At 42.0% G+C, this 24,699-nt stretch overlaps 1 protein-coding gene across 6 annotated transcripts in view; it reads left to right on the top strand.

Annotated features, from left to right (window-relative positions):
• The first annotated feature begins 7,735 nt into the window (after positions 1–7,735).
• The window catches only part of SWAP70 (switching B cell complex subunit SWAP70), a 76,723-nt gene continuing 59,759 nt past the window's right edge, over positions 7,736–24,699 (top strand). For 4 of the 6 annotated variants that reach the window (XR_015142075.1, XR_015142074.1, XM_086340096.1 and 1 more), the window contains exon 1: positions 7,736–7,906. Coding sequence is in view for 2 of the 6 variants with exons in the window: in XM_086340096.1 (XP_086196222.1) it covers positions 7,808–7,906 (99 nt within the window). In the remaining 4 variants the exon portion in view is untranslated. Of the gene's footprint in view, positions 7,907–8,328; positions 8,608–24,699 lie in introns of those variants that run through there. The other 2 variants (XM_086340097.1, XM_086340098.1) reach the window with 2 other exon arrangements.

The raw sequence follows: 24,699 nt of genomic DNA, 5'->3' as shown, positions 1-24,699 counted from the left end.
TCTAATTTCTCCTTTCAGCTCAGCACTGTCTCCCTGTTCTGCACACTCAGGCAACACTGGTTTTCACTTGGGTTTCATTACTGAACTATGCTCCATCTACACTGTTCATTCTGTCTGGAAATTTCTTCTCCCGTTTTTTGCCTAGCTCACTGCAACTTATCCTTCAGGACTCAAACTGATTGTCACTCTTCATTTGACACTTTCCCTGTTTCCAACAGAGCAGTGTGTTCTCTACACTCTCATACCATCCTGTGTTTATCCTTTGTCTCAGTTAGCAGAAAAAGACAGGATGTCCTGGGACACAGTCCAAAGAGAGGGAATGCCATCTATTTGTAACACTTAGAAAGGTAAGTGTTAACCATAACTGTGGTATTCCTGAATGAAAGAACACAGTCCACCCAGCCAAAGCTAATTTTGAAAGTTTTCACATCCTTTATCTGTACCTTTCAAATGGGGCTATGTAGTCTTTCCTGAGATCTCTTAGAATCACCCCTTCTCCCACCCACTGCCTTTACATAAAACTGCTTTTCTTTTCTTCTCAACCATTACCCCTTTTCCCAAATTCTGCATTGTGATCTCTTTTCCCTCTTCCTTTCTTCCTAATTTGCCATTATAAGAAAGAGCTCAGGAGCTGGTCTGGGAAAGTGGGACTCTCCTTGAAAGGCAGGGGGAGGGGAAGCCTCCTGAGTAGGCCAAGCCAGAATCTTATTCAGTGGGCAGCGGAAGGAAGCATCTTGGGAACATCACCTTGCCCCTGCTGTTCAGTTATCTAATGCTACCCAGCAAACCACCCAAACCACCATGGTATTTCATGGTGGGATGAAACACCAACCATTTTATTATGCTAATGATTTGTGGGTCAGAAGTTTGGGCAGGGCACAGGAGGGATCGTTCACTTTTGTTTCCCAATGTCTGGGGCCTCAAGCTACATTGTCTCAAATGGCTGGAGATGGCAGGAACAGCTTACCTGGGGTCATAAGTCTGGGGTTTTGGTTCTTTTCCATGTTGTGTTTGCTGAGACTAGAATGTCCAAGATGGCTCCTTCATTGATATGTCTGATATCTGGTCTTGGATTGTTGCAACACTTGGGGTTTGGCCAGCATCGTTTCCTCTCTCCATGTGGTCTTTCCACGTGACTTTAGCTTCTCATGGCATAACAGTGAGTCCCAAGAGAGCATATTCAAGAGTAAAAGTCCAAGAAATTGGGTGAAAAGTGTAGGTTTTTAATGATATGACCATAGAAATCCCAGGCTGCCACTTTTAACACATTCTGGAAGTCAAAGGGTCTTCCCAGGTGGCTCAGTAGTAAAGAATCCACCTGCCAATGCAGGAGATGCAAGAGACATGGGTTCAATCCCTGGGTCAGGAAGATCCCCTGGAGAAGAAAATGGTAACCCACTCCAGTATTCTTGCCTGAGAAAATTCCATGGACAGAGGAGCCTGGTGGGGTACAGTTCACAGGGTTGTAAAGAGTCAGACATGACTGAGTGACTGAGCACACATATTTCAAACAAGTCACTAAGTCCAGCCCATATCCAAGCAGAGAGGAATTAGACTTTTTTTCTGCACCTCTTTTCTTTTTAGTGTTTATTTGGCTACATGGGGTGTTGGTTGGGCACATGGGATCTTCACTGTGGCATGTGGGATGTTCAGTTGCAGTATGCGAACTCTTAGTTGTGGCATGTGGGATCTAGTTCCCTGGCCAGGGACTGAACATGAGTTCCCTGCATTGGTAGCATGGAGTCTTAACCACTGGACCACCCAGGAAGTCCCAGACTTCACCTCTTGATATGAGGAGCAGTATGTCTCTATAGGGAGGGACAGAGTTACTAGCAGCCGTCTTGGAGACCATCCACTACAACCCTCACCTCATCCCAGCTACCACAATTCACGTGCCTTTGATGGAATTGGCTTGAAGTCTAGGATCTCATAAAAATCCTGGTAATTGCAACTCCTCTTCATTTGAAGAATTGTGAATGAAACAGACAAGTTATCTGTCCCATTACTTCCTATGTTGGGCATCCCCAAGGGCATCCCCAAGACCACCCCCAGTGAATTTCAGTAATTTATTAAGAGGACTTACGGGACTCAGCATATAGTCATACTCAGGGCTAAGGTTTATTACAACAAAAGAATTCAGAGCAAAATCAACAAAAGGGAAAGGCAGATGGGGCAATGCCCAGAGAAAATTAGGGGCAACTTCCAGAGGCCTCTCCCAATGGAGTCACACAAGATGTGCTTAATTTCCCTAGAAATGCATTGTGAAGAGACATGTGAAATGTCACCAACAAAGGAAATTCATTAGAGACCCAATGCCCAGGGTTTTTTATTGAGGGTTAATCAAGTAGGTAGACTCTGCCTGACCTGTACCTGAATCATAGACACCCAGATAGAAGACGAGTATTCAACATGAACCATATTGTTTGTCCAAACAGTTTAGTAGGCATAGAGAGCCACTCTAATCAAGTAATGGTGGGAGCCTTCTAGAAATCTAGGTTCCCAGTTGCCTGCCAAAGGCCAACCTTTTTTCTCCCAAAGGTCAATTTTATATGCAGACTTTCTAAGGTTAAGCAGTCAGGTCTGCTATGTTAGCTCTTTTTTGTACACTGGCCAATATGCAATGGTAATATAGGGACAGAATAACTATAACAACTGCTGCTGCTAAGTCTCTTCAGTTGTGTCCGACTCTGTGTGACTATAACACCTACTTCCATTCAAAAAAGTGGAGGGGAGAGGGATGAAAGGCAGGTAGCAGTCACTGGTTCATAGCAGTTCTGAAATCCATCCAAGCATATGTTTTAATTCCTTGACTAAGGCCTGGTCCTGCTTAGAAGTGTTTCTCTGTAATTCTTGGCTTTTCCCTCTGGATTCTTGGCTCTGTAGTCAGTCATTATTCCTTTTGCATAAGAAATAGCCTATGTTTGCAAATGGGTTGCTCTCTCTGTCATCTTCCTGTTCATATAGTGTTGCTGTCCCTCCCCCAGGCCACTTTTCATTCTGAACTATGTTTTTTCTGTCCAAGTTGATGGTGCTTCTACCAATATCATTTTCTTAACAACATTGTGGGTTTTCTATTAAATGCATTGAAGTCTCTTAAATATAATCCCCTCTGTTCCTTGATCTTCCCATTCCAGTACTCTTGCCTGGAAAATCCCATGGACGGAGGAGCCTGGAAAGCTGCGGTCCATAGGGTTGCTAAGAGTCGGACACGACTGAGCGACTTCACTTTCACTTTTCAGTTTTATGCATTGGAGAAGGAAATGGCAACCCACTCCAGTGTTCTTGCCTGGAGAATCCCAGGGACGGGGGAGCCTGGTGGGCTGCCGTCTATGGGGTCTCACAGAGTCGGACATGACTGAAGTGACTTAGCAGCAGCTTCCTTGATCTTAGAGTCAAGATGCTCTGAGATAATGCTCTTTAAAGTCTTAAAGCTTTTTTTTTTTTGTCTAACTGGGAGTATCTGTGAAGCATACCTTTCAACCTTGCGTTGGATCCTTGAGCTGAAAAAAATCCTGAGATGATTTTTACCTCTCCTTTTCTTCAAGTGTGCTGGATTTAATCTTTGCTCTTAGGCTATGTCCTGCTTTGAAGGTCTTTTACCAGGAGAAACTAGGAATTAGAAACAGTTTTATCTTTGAACCCAGCATATCTTGCTTTGTTACAGTCCCTCTGAATGCAGCTTCCAAATTGAATAATTCCATCTTTAGTTCAGCTCCCTTCATGTACTTTATCTTAGACAAATAGAAGAATCCAGTTGGCAATTTCAGCATTATGACTGAAAATCTCCTTAGCCAGATCCATAAGATCATTAAATATCCTTACTGTTTTTCACTAGATACTCTATGTTTTACATTGTGTCAGGTAACAGCGTTGCCAAACTTTTTGCTAGCTATAACCTTTTGTCCAACACTATTTGCTAGTGGTGCCATGGTAAAGTACTACAAACTGGTGGCTTAAATAACAGAAATTTATTACCACGTGGTTCTGGAAACACAAGATCAAGCTAACAGCGGGGTTGGTCCTTTCAAAAAGTTATGAGGGGGAGTTTCTTGGTGGTCCAGTGGTTAAGACTCCATGCTTATCAGAGGATCCTCTGTGAAGACCAGAGGAAACTAACCAGGGATCACAAAAGAAAGCTGGTGAAGAAGTCTATGGAAGGCTGAGCCTCTGCAACCAGAAATGGGCCTGAAACTGATAGTCATCACAGCTAACAGGAAGACAACTTGGATTGAACTCAGAGACAGTGAGGGCAAACTAGAATTCATAAGGACAAACCGGAACCGGTGAGGTCAGAATAGAACCCACAGCTATCTCTCACATTGCTGATGCAGGTGGCCTTCCCCGAGAAGTTAATGCCTTTACCACAGAACTACATGTATGCCTTGCCCCAGAGGCTTGTTGTTGTTCAGTTGCTCAGTCGTGTCCGACTCTTTGCGACCTCATGGACTGTAGAACGCCAGGCTTCCCTGTCCTTCACTATCTCCCAGAGTCTGCTCAAACTCATCTCCATTGAGTTGATGATGCTGTCCAACCATCTCATCCTCTGTCGCCCCTTTCTCCTCATGCCCTCAGTCTTTCCCAGCATCAGGGTCTTTTCCAGTGAATTGGCTCTTTACATTGGGTGACCGCAGAGGCTAGGAGAAGCTGAAATTGGAGATGTGGTGGGAGGTGGAGGAGCTGGGGACCAGTTGCTGCTCTGCACCAACAGTGTGCCAGCAGGTCAGTAAAAAGTTTACAATCAGCAGCTGGTACTTGGCATCAGCCACGGAGCACAATCACTGCTGCTTCACTTGCTCCTTTCAAATCCTACACAGATTTCTCTTGTGACCAGTCCTATCCTGGAACCAGAATGGGAAGGGAAGTTTGGGGAACTGAATTTGAGTTCAGTTAAATTGACAGAGCAGAAAACCACCACAAGAGCCAAATATCAACAGTTGTCAGGTACCAGGGTACTGTGTCTCATATATACTGATGTCTCATTTAAGCCTTATAGCAGCTTTGCAAGATAAAGATTAGCCTTCCCATTTTACATGAAGAAATGAAGCTTCATATTTGCTCACAGGTGAGCAAATGGTGAAGTTTGGATTCTACCCTACATCTGTGTGGTCACCAACTTCCAACATGGGCCCCAGTGATTCTTGGCTTTTGATTGTTGTTTAGTTACTAAGCCATGTCCAACTCTTTTGCCACTCCCATGGACTGTAGCCCACCACAGTCCTCTGTCCATGGGATTTCTCAGGCAAGAATACTGGAGTGGGTTGCCATTTCCTTCTCTAGAGTATCTTCCAGACTCGGGGATTGTACCCACATCTCCTGCAATGGCAGATGGATTCTTTACCACTGAGCCACCTGGGAAGCCCTGCCTTCTGATATTCAGGCTCTTTTGGAGTTCCCCTCCCACCTTAAATAGGTCTGACCTGAGTAATCAGTAGAATATTACAGTGATGATACGTGACTTTTGAGGCAGGATCATAAAAGACATTGAAACATGTATAATATCATGTATGAAACGAGTTGCCAGTCCAGGTTTGATGCACGATACTGGATGCTTGGGGCTGGTGCACTGGGACAACCCAGAGGGATGGTACGGGGAGGGAGGAGGGAGGAGGGTTCAGGATGGGGAACGCGTGTATACCTGTGGCAGATTCATGTTGATATACAGCAAAACCAATACAATATTGTAAAGTTAAAAAAAAAAAAGACATTACAGCTTCCACCTTTTTCTTGGATCACCTGCTCTGGGAAAAGCCAGCTGACATGTTGTGAGGACATCCAAGTAGCTGTAGGCAAACCCATATAGGGAGGAACTGAGGCCTTTTGTGAACACGTCCATGTGGGTGAAACAAGATGCAAGTAATTTCTACAGCACCGGCCTCCCCTTCAGATGACTACAGTCCCATATTCTGACTGAAACCTCTCAAAAATCCTCAAGTCAGAACTATAGGACTAAATGGCTTCTAAATTCTAGAAATTGATGAAAATATGAGATGATTATTGCTTTAAGCTGCCTAATTTTGGGTTAACTGGTGATGCAGCAGTAGATAATATAATTTGCTAGGTTCCAAAGCACAGTTCCTATGACATTATTTTGCTTTAAAATTTGTTCAGATTATGAGACTGCGGATTGTGGAAGAAGTCGAAATTTGAAAGTTCAGAATGTGCTGGTCATGTGACACCTCGCACCCCAGCAAAAGCTTTGAAACATCTTTCTGGTGCTTCCAGATACAGAGAGAAAGAGGAGTGTCATCTAGTGGTTAATCTGAACCTTGAGAATTAGGAGGGTTTCTTTTTTGTCACTACCCAGGAAAAGCTGAGTTGTGTGAAGAAATTAGAGGTTAAATCATGTGTTTTTGTTGACTGGAAGACTTGACCTGGAGTAGGGAAGATCACTGATGGAGACTGGATTCTAGCAGAGAAAGCAAAGTCCTGACAAATGGAGAAGCAGGGGCTCAAGTGCCCTCCAGTGAGAGACTGACAGTAACCTCTGCTTCTGCCCCTTCCCTTCAGCTGGGTTATCCCTTCCTCTGCCCCACCAAGTTCCCTTTGGCCTCAAGCTCACTGAAGTAGCTCTTTCCTTTTCTGCTCTCTCCAAATCCCCCTTGCTTATGATACCCTTTTCCTTTTAACAAAGTGCATGTACATGCATTTAGGAACATAAAAGAGGGAAACAAAACCATCTGAGAACCATTTCCCTTTGAAAATTCTTAGTAATTGTTTTTCTCTCCTTTTTGTCCAGATTTGGTCTTGGATCGGAGATGTAAGGCACTGTGCCTGGTGACTTAATCAGACTGGAGTCAGCCAGCAGAAGTTACTGCCTTAGGATGTTAGCACTAGCAGAGCCCTTCCAGAAAATTTGGAGCAACCATGCTCATTTAACATGTGGAAAATTTGAAACCCAAAGAGCTCAAGTGATCACTGTTAACAGATATGAAATGAACATCTACAATGAGGAGGACATTCTTCTGGGCATGGATAGGTTCTTTTAAATGGTCCACCCATTCTGATTAGTAAGATGGGTGGAGTGATTTGCTGGGATCCTTCCACATCTCATATTACACAAGCACAGAAATATCAGTAAACAGCATGTCAAACCCTCTGTAAGTTGTGAACTGACCCTAAACAGCTGAGAGTTAGAATGTTGCCTGACTCTCTGACTTCTAAACCCACCTTAAACCTCGTCTCTGAGACCCCCGAGTCCACTACACAGTAGACATCAAGAAACGGTTTGCAAAATCAATGCACCAATTTCCCTCGAGGCCCTTCCCTGCTTCCCGCCCCCCCCCCCCCCACCCCCGGCTCCATATCCTGTCCCACTAGGAACTGTGCCAGAATTTGAGCCCCTGCCCGGGAATTTTTGGAATCTTGTCTGGCCTCCTCAGACTGTGACCCCCTTATAGGGTCAGGACCAGGGCTCCCTTTTTCGCTGCTGGACGCGTACTGAAGCCGAGGAGGCTGCTCTCCTCTACCCTCATATTTTTCTTCGGGATAGGGGCTTTTGTTTGGAAGGCGTGCAAGTACAGAAAAGTGGCCCGAGCTGGTTTTGGAAGCACTAGGGGAGTGCGTGGTGTCGCCTGTCTTCCTGGCCGGGCGTCCCTACCCGCAGGGATAGGCAGACCACGCGACTCCGTGCTCCCTCGGCGGAGCGCCGTTCCCCCGCGGGCGCCGAGTGGGCGGGGCCTGGTGAGGGCCGGGCCTGGTGAGGTCATGTGACCGCTCAGCAGGCGGGGGAGGCAGAGGCAGAGGGGCTTCGGACGCACAGAGTGGCTGGCGGGGCAGTCGCGGCAGCCGGAGGAGCAGCGCCGCAGGCATGGGGAGCTTGAAGGATGAGCTGCTCAAGGGGATCTGGCATGCGTTCACCGCGCTCGACCTGGACCACAGCGGCAAGGTCTCCAAATCCCAACTCAAGGTGGGCACACCTTCTCCCGGACCCCTATTCGCCCCTCCCCGGCGCGCGCTCTACTATCCCCGGGTGGAAGCGGGCAGGCGGACGGTGACCACAGGGAGTGGCAGGCCAGAATGTGGCCGAGCAGCCTGCTTGGGGTGGAGGGGGCAGAGACCGGCATTTACATTTTTTGGACTCCCTCTTGTATTGCGTTAGTTTCCCCAGGGCTCACCTTGAGCAAGGGACCCCTGGGGTGGGGACCCTGAGCGGCGAGCTCGGCTCCCTGTTGGCGCAGGAGGCCGGGAAAGTTTCAGACTCCGAGAGGGCGGTGGGAAGCTCCCTAGGAAACTAACCCAAAGTTTCCTCCTTACTCTGGGAGAGGAAGGGTCTTGCCCAAGGTGCCTGGGCAGAGCCCTGCAAGGCGCACGCTCCGCACCGGGGCAGTGCTCAAAACGGCCGGCTGCACCGCAGGCAACCGGGCAGTTCCGAGAAGAGAGGGAGAAGTGCCCCAGGGCCCGGCCCTCGGCGGCCTCCGCTTTTGGGGCGCTGTGGCAATGGGGGACGCTTTCCGATTAGTGACGACGACCTGGCGTCCTCAAGTCTGGATCGAGTCCAGGATGTGCCCTGTCCCGCAGGAACGTAGTTTCCGGGTGAGGAGCTCTATCGGCACCCTGCAAAGGTCTTTATTGTGACTGCCAAAGACCCCATCATTAAGTGAGAGTAAGGTATGAAAAAAGGAATGCTTGTAAATTGAGTAACCCCAAGCAGGGCAAGTGGCAGTTGGCCAGGAGAAATTGGCAGCTTGAAAGTTTAAAATATGGAAACAGACAAGAAGAACCATTCATAGGCATTTTGAAATATACACATTTTGGATATGAATGTCTTGTTTTCTTAGCCTACTCTGGGAGTGAATTTCTGAAGATTGAGTTTGCTTTGTAAATTTTGTGCCGTCATCAAGAGGTTCTTATGACTAGTGGCTTTTATGCCAGTAGGACTCAGCATTCTGCCTGTTTTCCTTTCACCCTACTCTTTTTTCTTATACACAAAATCATAGTCTGGAACAATTCATGGAGATCATCCACTTAATCTTTATTTGAATAAATTTTTAAAATTAACAGTAAAATTAACTTTTTTGGTGGATGGTTCTGAGTTTTAACATACATAGATTTGTATAACTACTACCAAAATTGGGTTTCTGTCAGTTACATCATTCCCAAAATTTCCTTCATCCTGCTCCCTCTTCCTTAACTGCTGGCAATCAATGATCTGTTAATTACTGTAGTTTTGTCTTTTCCACAATGTCATAAAAATGGAGTCATAGAGTATGTAACCTTTTGACATTGGCTTCTTTTATTTAGCATATATGCCTTTGAGATTCACTGATGTTGTATCAATAATTCTTTTTGTTTCTAAGCAGTATTCCACTGTATGGATATACCATGGTTAATCCATTCACTCTTGAAGCATATTTGTGTTATTTCCAGTTTTTGGTAATTATTTTACTCTTCACTGTTTTTGCTTTTAATTTACCTATACCACCATGTTTAAAGTGAGTTTCTTTAGATGGCATGTAGTTGGTTTTTTAATCCATTTTGATAATCTGTAATTAAATATGTGTGTACAGACCAATTACATTTAATTCTTGATGTGGTTCGATTTAGGGCTAGCATTTTACTATTTGGTTTCTGTTTGTTTCCACTATTGTTTTCATTTTTTTTGTCTTCCAGTTGATGACATTAATGAAATGTTTCCTATTTTGTTCTATACCATTAAGCATGGTCTTTGTGGCTACTTATGGAAAAGGTGTCTGGAGGATTCTTGACTGCAGGCTTGGTGTGTGTGCATGCTAAGTCACTTCCATCATGTTGACTCTTGACCTCATGGACTGTAGCCCACTAGGCTACAGCCCCTCTCTCCTGGATTCTCCAGGCAAGAATACTGGAGTAGGTTGCCATGCCCTCCTCCAGGGAATCTTCCCAACCCAGGGATGGAACCACCTTTCTTACATCTACTGCATTGGCAGGTGAGGTTCTTAACCCCTGGTGCCACCTGGGAAGCCTAGGCAGGAAGTAAATCCCAGTTCATAACTTGTACCCACAAGATGTTGATAATGCAAATGTGCATTTGTATTTTGTCTCTTTCTCAGCTTAACTGAGAGATTTGGGGATTGATTCAGTTCTGTTCATCTTGCCAATGTGTCTGGAATTGGAAATATTACAAAATTGCTATTTAGTTCTCTCCTTTTTGGAATTTTGACTCTGTAGTTTGCTGGACTACAGTCCATAGGGTCACAAAAGAATCAGTAATCCGTTGGCTAGGATGAATTTGTGCCTTAATTTGCTCATTCATTTGTTCTTAAATGACATTTGTGTGTACTCTGTGTAAGGTATCATGGTAATTTCATTAAAAAATTAGTATTTTTAGGCTCTTTAAGAGTTAATATCTTGGAGGAAATATAGAATTGATTAAATAGAAAAAAAATTACACACCCAAAATGAGGTTGAAGTTTATCACTTTGGAAAACTATATGGGCATTCTGAAATAAGTTTGACACTTATCTTTTTGAACTACTTTCAGTTTTTGACGTGCGTGGTGACATTTGATGTGTTATTAGATACTGTGCCTAATTCTAAGGGTAATATGGATAGCACAGGTGGAGGAGAAAGAAACATCAGTTTTTGCTTTTAAAGAGTTTAAATTTTGGTAGGCAAACTAAAAACTTAGGCAGCCATTAGGGAAATCTCTCTCTCTCTCTGTCTTTCCAGGTATATATGTAGATTATATTACTCAGAGAGTTACCCTATCCTTAAAAAATGTAAGATCTGGTGACAGAGATAAGAAGTACAGAAGTACTATTAGAGGAAGATGCTGAATGTGATAGAAGATAAGAGGCCATGAGATTTCAGAGGAAGAGACCAGTAGTTTTTACTGGTGAAATTACTTCATGAAAAAAAGCATTGAAGTGACCTCTGAAGAAAGCTAGGGTGTGATTATGTGGAATGGGGGAGAATTAAGCCCATTCTATTAATTCATTTAGCAAGTAGCCAGGTGACTCAGTGGTAAAGAATCCACTTGCCAATGCAGGGACAGGGGAAGGAAATGGCAATCTACTCCAGTATTCTTGCCTGGGAAATCCCATGGACAGGGGAGTCTGGTGGGCTACAGTCCCAAAGTTGCAAAAGAATCAGGCATGACTTTGCAGCCAAACAACGAGAACAACAGCATTCATTCATTCATTCTTTCAATGGATATTTATTGACTGGTTTTAGCTCTAAGGGATCCATGTAAACTACTGCAGGCCACAGAAATTCATCAGGCACTTATATATAGAGACTTCTGTGTGACTTATTTTGATTGGAGCATAGGATATGAGTGTGTTTGTGTGTAGGAAGAAGAAAGAGTTGTTGAGGTCCTCGACAGATGGAGGTTTAGCTGGAGATGATGTTCTTGGAGAAGTACGGGGCTGTTGGTACAGATCTAGTAGTTGAAGCGTGGAAAGAGGAGAGAAATTCAGCAATGGCCTTGGAGAATGGCTAGAGTAGAGGGAAGAAAAGAAGCCTGGGGACCAGAAGTGAGATGCAAGAACCACTCTGGGACAGCATTGGTGCTGAGGGAGAAGGGATTTTCCAAAGAAGACATGATCTGTTATCTTTGAGAACTTATTATTAATTATGTATATATATTTGGAGATTATAAAATAATGACTGATTTTTCCCAGCTGTAGATCATAAACTACATGTTTCTTCTTTTCTGAAGGGAAGTTGTGAAATTTTCTTTCTTTTCTCTTTTTTTTAAAAATAATTTTATTAACTTATTTTTGACTGTTCTGGGTCTTCGTTCCTATGCGGATTTTCCTCTAGTTGCGGTGAGTGGGGGCTTCTCCTCATTACGGTGTGCAGGCTTCTCACTGCAGTGGTGTTTCCCTGGTTGCGGAGCACAGGCTCCAGCGCGTGTGGACTTCAGTAGTAGTGGCTCCTGGGCTTTAGGGCCCAGGCTCAGTAGTTGTGGCCCTTCGACGTAGTTGCTGTGCAGCATGTGGGATCTTCCTGAATCAGGGATCGAACCCGAGTCTCCTGCATTGGCAGGTGGATTCTTTACCACTGAGCCACCAGGGAAGCCTGAAGTTGTGAAAAGTTTGGAATATTGGCATTGTCTTGGGAATAAAGTTATCTTTTACTTTTAAGGAGATTACTTTGTAGTATAGTTCTCATTTAGATAAATGTTTGGGTCTCTGCTATAATTAATATTTATTTTCCTTGAGGGACCCAGTTTAGTACAAAAAGCTTATTTTTTAAATTTATTTTTTAGTGAAGGATAATTGCTTTATAGAATTTTGCTGTTTTCTGTCAAACCTGGACATGAATCAGCCACAGGTACACATATATCCCCTCCCTTTTGAACCTCCCTCGCATCCCCTCCCTATCCCACCCCTCTAGATTGATACAGAGCCCTTATTTGAGTTTCCTGAGCCATACAGCAAATTCCCATTGGCTATCTATTTTACATATGGTGATGTAAGTTCCCATGTTACTCTTTCCATGCATCTCACCCTCTCCTCCCCTCTCCCCATGTCCACAAGTCTATTCTCAATGTCTGTTTCTCCATTGCTGACCTGCAAGTAAATTCTTCAGTACCATTCTTCTGGATTCCATATATATGCATTAGAACACGATATTTATCTTTCTTTCTGACTTACTTCATTCTGCATGATAGGTTCTAGGTTCATCACCCTCATCAGAAATGACTCAAATGTGTTCTTTTTATGGCTGAGTAATATTCCAATGTGTATATGTACCATTCTTTATCCATTCATCTGTCAATGGACATCTAGGTTGCTTCCATGTTCTAGCTATTGTAAATAGTGCTGCAGTGAACAATGGGATACATGTGTCTTTTTCCATTTTGGTTTCCTCAGGGTATATGACTAGGAGTGGGATTGCTGGGTCATATGGTGGTTTTATTCCTAGTTTTTAAAGAAATCTCCATACCGTCTTCCATAGTGGCTGTATCAATTTACATTCCCACCAACAGTGCAAGAGCGTTCCCTTTTCTCCACACCCTCTCCAGCATTTTTTGTTTGTAGACTTTTTGATGATGGCCATTCTGACTAATGTGAGGTGATATCTCATTGTAGTTTTGATTTGCATTTCTCTGATGATGAACGATGCTGAGCATCTTTTCATGTGTTTGCTAGCCATCTGTATGTCTTCTTTGGAGAAATGTCTGTTTAAGTCTTTTTCCCTCTTTTTGATTGGGTTTGTTTTTCTGGCATTGAGTTGGATGAGCTGCTTGTATATTTTGGAAATTAATCCTTTGTCAGTTGTTTCATTTATTATTATTTTCTCAAAAGCTAATTTTTTAAAAAAAAATTTAAGTTTAAAAAAATTTATTGAAGTATAGTTGACTTAGAATATTTTAATTTCTGCTGTACACCAAAGTAATTCAGTTATACATATACATATATATACACACACCTTCTTTTTCATATTCTTTTCTATTATGGTTTATCACAGGATATTGAATATAGTTCTCTGGCCAGTAGGACCTTACTGTTTATCTGTCCTATATATAATAGTCTGTGTCTGCTAATCACAAACTCCCAACCTATCCCTCTCCACCTTGACAGCCTCAAGTCAAAAGGCTTATTTTTGACACCTAAATTTTATTATTAAATAATAGTCTGTTTTTGAGTAAAACAAAAATTACTATCTGTAGAAATTTTGAAACTTAAACTCCAAAAAAAATTAACTTAAGAAAGATATTTGTTGAGGCAAACATAGTTTCATTAAAGTTATCAATAAGATAAAAATATAGAAAGAATTTAAAAACTACTTGTGACTTTCGTAAGCTACTATAGAAGCAGATGTTGAGTAGTCCTCTAGTCACAGTGATGTTTCTTGTTAAACCCCACCCCCAATCCCCCACCCCACTCCCTCCATGCCTTCTCGCCCTCCCACAAATAGGGAACCAACTCTGCCTCATTCCTCCCCTCTAGCTTCTTGGTGGCAATCTGTGCACCCTCTCCAGGTGACTCTTTGGCTCCAGTTGTGGCATTTCTGGCTCCCCACCTGTATAGGTGAAGTTGTAGCTTCACCTCCATAGTCAGCCTATGTACCCCTGTAGAAGTCATCAGCTATGTTAGCTTAATTTGTAATTGCAGCATTGCAAGGCAACTCATTTTTTAAATTGTCATTGGTTTGCTCTCTTTTTCAGGCTGGAATACAGAGGGATACTAAACTAAGTTACTGTTTTAAGTTAAGCTTGTTCTGATTGTGTAGAGGTCTACTTTTCACCTGTGAAAGTAGATAGTAGACTAATGGTGGGAAAGAAATCTCAGAAACACATTCTTTACTTGCTTTTATACTTGTATTCATGAACAGTCCTTCCTTAGAACAAACTGTAGTTTATTGTATGCAATTTTAGTATAGTCTATGATAACTGAAGAAAGGTTAAAAACTGAGAGAGATTTTGATGGAAATTTTTCTGTATAGGAAGATCCATACATATAGGTGGCTGAGTAAACATTATTGAGCTTAATGTTTTAGAAATTTTTTTCACCAGTTTTTCCCTTGGTTTTGATGTTTGTGCCCTTCTTTTGTCTGTTGTTGTTTTTTAAGGAGGGACATTTGTGTGTAGATCCTGTATTTTAGGAAACTTTATTAATGTGCCATCTGAAGCAGACATTGATACTTTTAGGTTATGTAAATTTCTAAAATTCCTAAGGGAAAAAGATATTGCGCATATTATTTGAAGGAGAAGCAGCAATTCTTCTCCACTGGTGTTTAATTTTATATATGTATTTATGGCTGTGCTGGGTTTGTGATGCTGTGCATGGGTTTTCTCTAGTTGCAGCGAGCAGGGGCTACCCTCTTCTTGCGGTGCACAGGCTTCTCATTGCAGTGGCTTTTCTTCTTGCAGAACATGGGTTCTGGGGGTACCCAGGCTTTCGTAGTTGCAGCTGTTGGGCTATAGAGTGCAGACTCAGTATTTGTGGCGAACAGGCTTAGTTGCTGTGCAGTGTGTGGGATCTTCCCAGATCAGGGATGGAACCAGTATCCCCTGCATTGCAGGGCCGACTCTTAACCACTGGACTGCCAGGGAAGCACTGCACTGATATTTTAAAAATATCTTCAGATGATTTAGAATTTCGATGGTCTTGCAGAAAGATACTAAATCTCCAGTGTTAGTTAGTGGGGATTCTTGGAATTCTAATACATGCAATTCTAAGAAGATGAAAAGATGAAGCCTATCATTTAAAAAATATAAACCAAAAAAAACCTTTTTGAATACCTCCTATATATACATGATATAAAATTCATAACTTTCAAAAGAGCATTTAGGAGAGTGAAAAGTAAGTATCATCTATACCCTGGCCCACACTAGTTATCTACCCTCAAGGTAACCATTTTTACTAATTTTTTTAATATTCCTTCTAGAAATCTAAATGTACCTTAAAATTGAACTCTCCTACACTGGTGGTGGGAATGTAAATTGGTGCAGCCACTTTGCGGAACAGTATAGAGGTTCCTTAAAAAACTAAAAATAGAATTGCCATATCCAACAATCTCACACCTGGGCATATATCTGGAGAAAGCTATAATTAAAAGAGATACATGCATCTCTTCACTGCAGCACTATTTACAGTGAATGGATAAAGAAGATATATATATATATATCACAATGGAATATTACCTGGCCATAAAGAAGAATGAAATAATATCTATAGGAAATAAATTTCCACATTGGAAACAAATTTATGGTTGCCAAAGGGGAAGCGGGGAGGAAAGGATAAATTAGGAGTTTGGAATGAACATCTATATACTACTATATTGAAGACAGATGACTAACAAGGACCTTCTGTGCAGCACAGGGAACTATACTCAGTATTTTGTAGTAATCTAAAAGGGAAAAAAATCTGAAAAAGAATATATTAGACCCCCCTCCACATGTATATGTACCTGGATTACTGGGCTGTACACCTGAAACTAGCAGAATGTTATAAATCAACTTCAATAAAAAAGTTCCTGAAAATTATTCCTTTTATTGTTATTAGTAAATGTTTTCTTAATTATAGTAAAATCTAGTGATATTTTTGCAACCTCTATTATGATTTTACTTTATAATTATGGTTGCAGTGTGAATTACATGTCAGTGCTGGAAATATCTTGAAATAAGCTTACTGTCTCTGCACTTTTATCCTTTTGTTTTTAGAAACACAGGATTTTGTTTTGTTTTAAATTGTGCCCTTCTGAGGTAAAAGAGCTCACAACTAGTGAGAATCTAAACGAAAACAATTTGAGGAGCAACATGAATACTTTGAATCTTTATTCATTTCTCAATGATAGATTTTCAACTAAGTGTTTTTAAATTTTGGCCATGCACTTGTTTGAATATCTTGTGAATAATGTCATGTGTTTTGTTCCCATGTAGGCATTTAGCCTCAAAAATTTTTAATCTTGCTAGTTTCAGAAGTAATTGAGCCAGGCCAGCAATCTGTTGAAAATATAAAGGAAGCAAGCTGCAGTAAAGAGCTGTCTTTGTGTGAAACACAATGTAAAAGATTTGGTTAATTCTTGTGAATTTGGCCTGTGTAAGTATTCCCTTTCTAATCTTTAGTGTTATGTTTCTGTTAACCCCTGTGGTTAAAGCTGTTTCTAAAAATCTAATTAAAAAAAAATCCCCATTTAGAGGACCAGAGCATGACTCACAAGTGAGTCTGTGAAAGTCTTTGTAAATATTTTTTTGTATCTCACCAAAATGAAACAATAAAGGCAGCTTTCCAAATAAAGAGCTTATAAGAGACATGTAAAAATCTTAAAATGGTAATAATGGATTCTAGATTATTTCCTTTTTCCATTTGCTAGAAACTTTTCAGTAAGACACATTGGAAGTTTTTATTTTATTGAAATACACGTAAGCTTTTGCTTTATTGAGGATAGTATGCAATCTGTGAGGTGTTTTTTTATGTGTGACCTTCCATCTTAATAGCCAGTGCTTTTCTAATCTTATGACTCAAAGACTCTTAACCTTCCTGGTCCCCATTTTGTATTTCCTCTGGGGTCTTACTGCAGTCCCAGAGGTACATAGTAACTGGAAGCTAGAGACGGAAGAGGCTTTGAATGACCTTTTCTCACTTAACACAGTTTGCCCTCCCATTTTCCCCAACAGGAGGGTTACTGTAATCCCCTCAGTGACTGTTAGCACACTGAAATCCAGATACTCCCAGCTTTTCTCCTCAGTTCCTCTTGCGTGTGTCCCAGTTCCCTTCCTGAGCCTTTGGCTCAGTTTCCTTTATGTTCCCCAAGGCTTCATTTCACGAATCTGTTTTTCTGCTCTGCTGTCTGCTTTATTTACTTCTTCTCATTCTACCTTTAGATTCCTTCTTTTTTTTTAACCCCAATGTGTGTGTCCTTGAAACTGCTGTTTGCTGTTGTTTAGTTGCTAAGTTGTATCTGACTCTTTGCAACCCCATGGACTGCTGTTTTCAGAGATTAGGGTTTTAATTGTGGAAAAGTATTTGAGAGTAAGTCTGCATGTAGTCAAATTTTATGTAAGGAGATCTTACAGTTAGGAAGAGATTTCTGCACTATTGGAAAGACTAATTTTTTCATCTCAAGGTTCTTCTCTGTCTTCTCTACCTTTTGCTTCTTTAGGAATTATTAGCTTTACAACTACCAGGAGAGTGTTGTTATGTGGGCCTGGTGCACCAACCAGAAGTGCGGCAGTTAGAATGAAAGCTGTTCGGTCTGGTGGACAATGTTGAAGGTATTTTATTTCACTGGGTAGGCAGCTCTGGGAGGATGCAGCACTGTCTGCTTTACCAGGCTGCACATCTCCATCAGTTCTTTTAGTTCGTAGGATATTTGATGTCTCAGCCAGATGCTGTTACCTTGGAGTGAGAGCGGGAACTGGTGGGCAGCTGACTTAACTCTCGTGACTCCCTTCAGGGATGATTTGAGAAGACACTATTAGATAATGGGACATCGGCTTCCCAGGTGGCACGGTGGTAAAGAATCTGCCTGCCAGTGCAGAAGACACAGGAGATTTGGGTTCCATCTTTGGGTCAGGAATATCCCCTGGAGTAGGAAATGGCAATCCACTCCAGTATTCTTGCTGGGAAAATTGCATGGACAGAGGACCCTGATGAGCTACAGCCCATGGCTTTGCAAAGAGTCAGACATGACTGAGCACACATGAGTGCGTGCGTGCGTGGACCACCAGGGTGTTAGCAGATCAAACTAGGTTGGAATTCTGAAGTTCTACATTGGGATTATTTGGGGAATTTGCTTTACTCATTGTATTTTAAGTGTGTGCGTGCTCAGTCCTGCCCGACTCTTTGCGACCCTTTGTACTGTAGCCTGCCAGGCTCCTCTGTTCATGCAATTTTCCTGGCAAGAATACTGGAGTGGGTTGCCATTTCCTACTCCAAGGGATCTTCCTGACCCAGAGATCGACCCTGAATCTCCTGCGTCTCCTGCGTTGGCAGATGGATTCTTTACCATTGTGCCACCTGGGATCCGTTAAATGGGAATAAGAAGACATTTAAACAACATACTTGCTTGAATAGATGAAGCTCACAGCCTGTATGTGTGACAACAGAACATTTACTAGCTAACTGTTTCTTACCACACACTGAGGTTGAAGAAAACTAATCTACAAAGCAGCATATACATTTGAAGGTTCTAATCTATACCTTTTGCTCGGACTCTGGGGAAGTGAAAATTGTACAACATTGCCCCTTACATTGAGAAGCATGTGGTTTAGTAAAGAAGACAATACATGAAATGACTACAGCAAGTTAATATATAAGCCAGTTCTACAAGTGGAAAATAACTCTGGAATATGATGTCCAGTACATTAGCCATTAACCGAATTTGGTTATTGAGCATTGAAAAAGCAGCTAGTCCAAATTGAGAAGTGCTGTAAATATAAAATATACACTGGATTTCAGAGACTTAGTACAGGAATGTAAAACATCTCTTTAAAAGATTTAAAAACATTGATTACATGTTGTAGTTGTAATATTTTGGATATATTAGTAAATTTAATGTTAGCTTTTTTTTTTTTACCTTTTGCATCTTTGTACATTTTTAAAATGTAGCTATTAAAACTTTTAAATTCTATTTGTAGTTTGCATTCTGTTTCTGTCAGATGATCTGCTGTAGAAGTTTAAAGGAAATAGAGAAAAAAATGCACACGGTTGTAGACAAAAAACGTTTCATGGAAGAGATAGACTGTCAGCTGCTTCTGGAGGGAGTGGGGCTGATCTTGTCGGGTATAGTCAAAGAAAGATGGCAGTTATGGCGGTGGCCCTGTGCATGAGAGCAAGAGCTGAAACTTGCAGTATTGTGAGCGATAAGGAAATACTTTGACTAGAGTGTTTGTTTTGAGACATGGTGGAAAATCAGGATTTAAAGGGAGATGGGATTACATTTTAGATGATTTTGTTCTTGTACAGAATAAATGAGTAATGTGTATTTGTTGACTATGTTATAATGAGTAGTTTGGAACTGATCCTGTAAAGAGGGGAAGTTATTAAACTTTGGAGGGTAGATACGTGACAGAGAGAGTTCTGAGATTCTTCTAATGATGTGGGTGTGATGATACGAGGTGAGAGGCTGGAGTTGGGGGACCAAGGGAGGGACTGCTGTAAAGATTGATGTGTGCTAGACTGGGGTGGCGGCCCTGGGAATCAAAACCAACAAGCTTCCTACTCTCATGGAGCTTGAAGTCTTGTGAGTGAAATGTATCAGCAAACTGACAGGGCAAAGATAATGAGATAAAGAAAGTACCCAGTGCTGGGAAACACAGAGGAAGGGAACTGCTTAGCTGTGGTGAGGATTGGAGGCATTGGGTCAGAGAATGCTTCTACAGCAATAGTCAGTTGTCATTGACCCTAAGGAATGTGTGCGGCTTCTCAGTAAGCACATTTGCGGTGAAAGATTTGGAAAGTAAATCCCTTGGAGACAGAGGAAAAAGTGTCAGGAGAAAGAGAGCACTGGTTAGGGAGTCAGGAGACTTGTCTCTCCTTTTGTTTGTGTGTGACCCTGGGAGGTTTCTTCTTCCTGAGCTTCATCTTGCTCATTTGTGAAATGTGGAATAGCAGACAAGATCTTCAAGTCTTAGCCTTCTAATTGAACGTCATCAGCTTGATGTGTTTACCATGTCGTATCCTCATGAGTGGCCTCTGTTAGGGCCTCAGAAGGGAGAATGGGACCTGCTGCTGAGAGCAGGAAGCCTTTGCTCCCCCAGCCTCACTTTCTCTGGTTAGTCTTTCACCAGCAGAGGGGCATGATCGGTCGGTGAGGAGAGGGATTGACCCTGGGGGAGGGGATTGAATTGGATCCAGAAATAGGATAAACTATATAAAAAAGTACAAGAGGAGAGTCCATAGTTTTATTGTTAAGGGAATGGTGGTACCACAGTCAGAATCAGAGTGGGAAACCTGTTTTAGGGAGAAAGATAATGAACTCTCCTTTGGATTTTTTGGATTGAGACAAATTTAGCCTGGAAATCTTTAATATTAGTGATATAAACCAGAGCTCAGTTGAGAGGTCAAGACTAGAAAGGGATCTGGGAGTCATTAAGGTGACTTGTTGTTGTCAGAATTAAAGCACTCTTTAAGAACTAGGGGCTCAAAATTGGGCTTTGAAAAATGTCCAGAATGGGAGAATAAAGGGTGAGGGAAGTGAACCCATAAAGATAGAGCAAGGTAGAGCTAGTATGTCGTGGGACCAAGAAAGTCTTAAGTGGAGAGGATGATCCAGACTGCCAGAAACTTGGGAGAGTGAATTGTTTAGAAGATGTCTGTCCCAGGTTGGGTTCTCCAGGAAGCAGATGTTGAGACAGAGTTGAAAGTGCAGAAGGGTTACTGGGGAGAAACATGTATGGGGGAGAAAAAGAGAGAGGAAGCAGGATTGGGAAAAGGAGCTGTCAATCTAGGACATGGACTTGACAAAACCAGGAGCTCTGGAGCAGAGATGGCCTCTTGGAGGACACCCACACTGGGGAGAAATGACGTCACTACCTTGCTCAGTCATTGGCTGAGGTGGACCCTGGAGGTACTAATAGCTGGAGGCTCTGCTAACCTCAGCTCCTCCTTGTAGCCGGGCCTCAGTTCCTTTCTTGAGTGCTGCAGCTGTGTGTCTGCCACAGAGTCTTTTTGAGAAAGCAGTTTCATGACTCTGATAGGGATAGAAAGAAGCCGTATTATAGTGACCAGAGGGGACAAGGGGCCTGAGTGGTCAGAGGATGGGGCAGCAGAGGTGAGCCCTCAGATCTGTGATCTTTGTCATCACTGAGTGGTCAGAGGATGGGGCAGCAGAGGTGAGCCCTCAGATCTGTGATCTTTGTCATCACTGAGTGGTCAGAGGATGGGGCAGCAGAGGTGAGCCCTCAGATCTGTGATCTTTGTCATCACTGAGTGGTCAGAGGATGGGGCAGCAGAGGTAAGCCCTCAGATCTGTGATCTTTGTCATCACCTTTGGTGTGTACTGTGGCCTCAGATCTCTTGGAGAAGAGTATACTAAAGTAAACTGCCTGGTTTCTCTGTCTTCTACTGTACAGTTCTCTCTCATACACTTGTTAATTTCTCTCGAGTCCTTTCCTCAAAAATCCAAACTGGACTGCTGTACTAGGTCTCAGGTCAGATGAGTAATGCCTGCTAATTCTGGGAGTGTTAGTGACTAATAGAGGTATTGTATAGAGTTTTTTTTTTAAACTTCAAAAATTATTTGAATTAGAGATTCCAATTAAACAAAAATTCTTTCTGGAAAGAATATGCTGGTAGTTTAGTGAAATACATTAAAAAAAAACCCACATCTAGATTAAGGTGACGGAGAAGCAAACTAAATGAAACTAAACCAAAAAAAAGAAAGAAAGAAAATTCTTAAATGGGACTCATTTAGCAAACATTTGTAGGCATCAGACACTGTCTTCTCGGCATTTCATTAGGTTTTAATACTACAGGATAGATACACTAGTCTATAGTCTATCCTCTCTCTAAGGAGCTTACAGAGTTGTGGGAGAAATAGATAGAGGCTTACTTCCTGTACATGAATTATCTTCTTAAAGACATTTGTTTATGCTCTGATCCCGTGGGAGGCTGGAATCTAAGGCGGCTGCTCAGGTAGGGAGACTTTATTGCCCACATTGTGGCTTCAAGAGGCATGGCAAAGCACAGTTCTTTATGGATGACTAAAGTGAGTTAATTTCATCAACTTTATAGTCCTACAGTGATCTCTTCATATAATTTTATTGGTGCTTTCTAGCTGGGATTTTTAAAAATTCCTTTAACATTAATAATTTTACATAAATATATTTAAATTTTACATAAATATAAAAGCTTCGCCTTTTCTTATTTTAAAGATAGTACATAGAATATTCAAACAATACCTTAAAGTATAGAGACAAAGATAAAAGCACCTGGACTTCTGCCACTAAAGGCAGATGCAGTTAATTTTGCAGTGATTATCCTTTTAGCATTTCTTTGTCCCTCCCTATCCTTCCTCCATCTCCCTTACTGCTTACAAGCATATACATGCGTGCACACATGTGCATATACATATATATTCTTTTATGTAAATAGGATCCTATTTCATATGCTTTTGTAACCTGTTTTCTTAATCAGTGTGTTAGGGTCATGTTTCCATGTCAATGCACATAGACACAGACACCATCATTCTTTATAATGACTATGAGCTATTTTACTGTGTTGATGAGTCATGCTTTATTTAACTGCTTTATTGCTCACAGATATTTGAAATGTTTTGGTGGTTTCAGCCAGGGATGCTGTGAAACTTCCTACAATGCATAGGACACTTCTCCCTGCTCCCCAACAAAGAGTTATCTGGTCTAAAATGTCAGTAGTGGTGGAGAAAACTTGCTCTATACCTTCTCTCGTATTGGATGTTGGCAATTTTTACTCTCCTATGTCTGGTCAAATGCAAGGAGTTGCTTTTCAGGTGAAAAAGTAGTTGCTTTTTTAATGTGCATTGTGTTGATTACTAGTGAAGTAAAGTAGCTTTTCCTGTATTTATTAGTCATTAGCTGCTTTTGTGAATTTCCTATTCCTGTCTGTTGTCCGTTTTTAAAATTAGGTGTTCATTTCTTACTTAATAATTTCTAGGAGTAATTTGAGTATTGGAGCTATTAGCCTTTTTTGTTTATGGTGTCTCTTTTTAAAAGGAAATTTAAGAACTTTTATGTAGTCAGATCTCCCAGTATTTTCTTTCTGATTTCTGAAGAGGGCCAAGTTAGTGAACTATCCAAAATAACTTTTTAAAGATGGTCTATTTAAAATGTAATCCCGTGGCGTATGCTCTACTTTGTTGTTGTTGTTTAGTTGCCGAATCGAGTCTGACTCTTTTGCAACCCTGGGGACTGTAGCCTACTGGACTTCTCTGTCCATAGGATTTCCCAGGCAAAAATACTGGAGTGGATTGCCATTTCCTTCTCCAGGGGATCTTCCTGACCCAGGGATTGAACCTGTGTCTCCTGCACTGGCAGGGGGATTCTTCACCACTGAGCCACCTGGGAAGCCCATGCTGTAGTTTAATGGCGTGTATTCTGTGGACAGCATTGCAACGGGTAATTTTGAGTTAGCTATCCTGCCTTAATGTGTCTGTGAGTGTTATATTCCTATTGAGTCCTCCCTTAACCCTCTGCTAGTCACTGAAGGATGTGGAAGAACAGTTTAAGGCAGGGTTTCCTCCCTCTCTGAGCCACAGTTAGGTATTTGAGGTATTGCTAGTGTATGAAGCAGAATTCACATAAGTGCTAAATAGGAGTTCAGTGGACAGAGGGGGCAGTGAAGGGTTCCTCGAGTTTATGAAGAGTGACCAAGTCTTGAATGATTCGACTAGGTAACAGATAACGTTTCCAGCACAGGGCTTGATTGTGGGACAGGCAGTTAGGAAGGAGAGTTGGGTTCTTGCTTCCGATTTGTTATTCATCAGTTCAGTTCAGTTCAGTCACTCAGTCATGTCTGACTCTTTGCGACCCCATGGACTGCAGCACACCAGGCCTCCTGTCCATCACCAACTCCCAGAGTTTACTCAAACTCATGCCCATTGAGTCAGTGATGCTATCCAACCATCTCATTCTCTGTCATCCCCTTCTCCTGCCTTCAATCTTTCCCAGCATCAGGGTCTTTTCTAAGGAGTCAGCTGTTCACATCAGGTGGCCAAAGTGTTGGAGTTTCAGCTTCAGCATCAGTCCTTCCAATGAATGTTCAGGACTGACTTCCTTTAGGATGTACTGGTTGGATCTTTTTGCAGTTCAAGGGACTCTCAAGAGTCTTTTCCAACACCACAGTTCAAAAGCATCAATTCTTCGGCGCTCAGCTTTCTTTATAGTTCACCTCTCACATCCATACATGACTACTAGAAAAACCATAGCTTTGACTAGATGGACCTTTGTTGCCAAAGTAATGTCTCTGCTTGTTAATATGCCGTCTAGGTTGGTCATAACTTTTCTTCCAAGGAGCCAGCATCTTTTAATTTCATGGCTGCAGTCACCATCTGCAGTGACTTTGGAGCCCCGAAAAATAAAGTCTGTCACTGTTTCCACTGTTTCCCCATCTATTTGCCATGAAGTGATGGGACCAGGTGCCATGATCTTAGTTTTCTGAATGCTGAGTATTAAGCCAACTTATTAACTCTCCTCTTTCACTTTTGTCAAGAGGCTCTTTAGTTCTTCTTCACTTTCTGCCATAAGGGTGGTATCATCTGCATATCTGATATTTCTCCTGGCAGTTTTGATTCCAGCTTGTGCTTCATCCAGCCCAGCGTTTCTCATGATGTACTCTGCATAGAAGT

This window comes from Bos grunniens, chromosome 15, assembly GCF_055505025.1.
Source record: "Bos grunniens cultivar Pamir isolate PY7600 chromosome 15, Bosgru_T2T1.0, whole genome shotgun sequence".
In the NCBI taxonomy this organism is placed as follows: Eukaryota; Metazoa; Chordata; class Mammalia; order Artiodactyla; family Bovidae; genus Bos; species Bos grunniens.
Note: the sequence above shows the minus strand (reverse complement) of the source record. Positions and strands in the feature narration are given on the sequence as shown.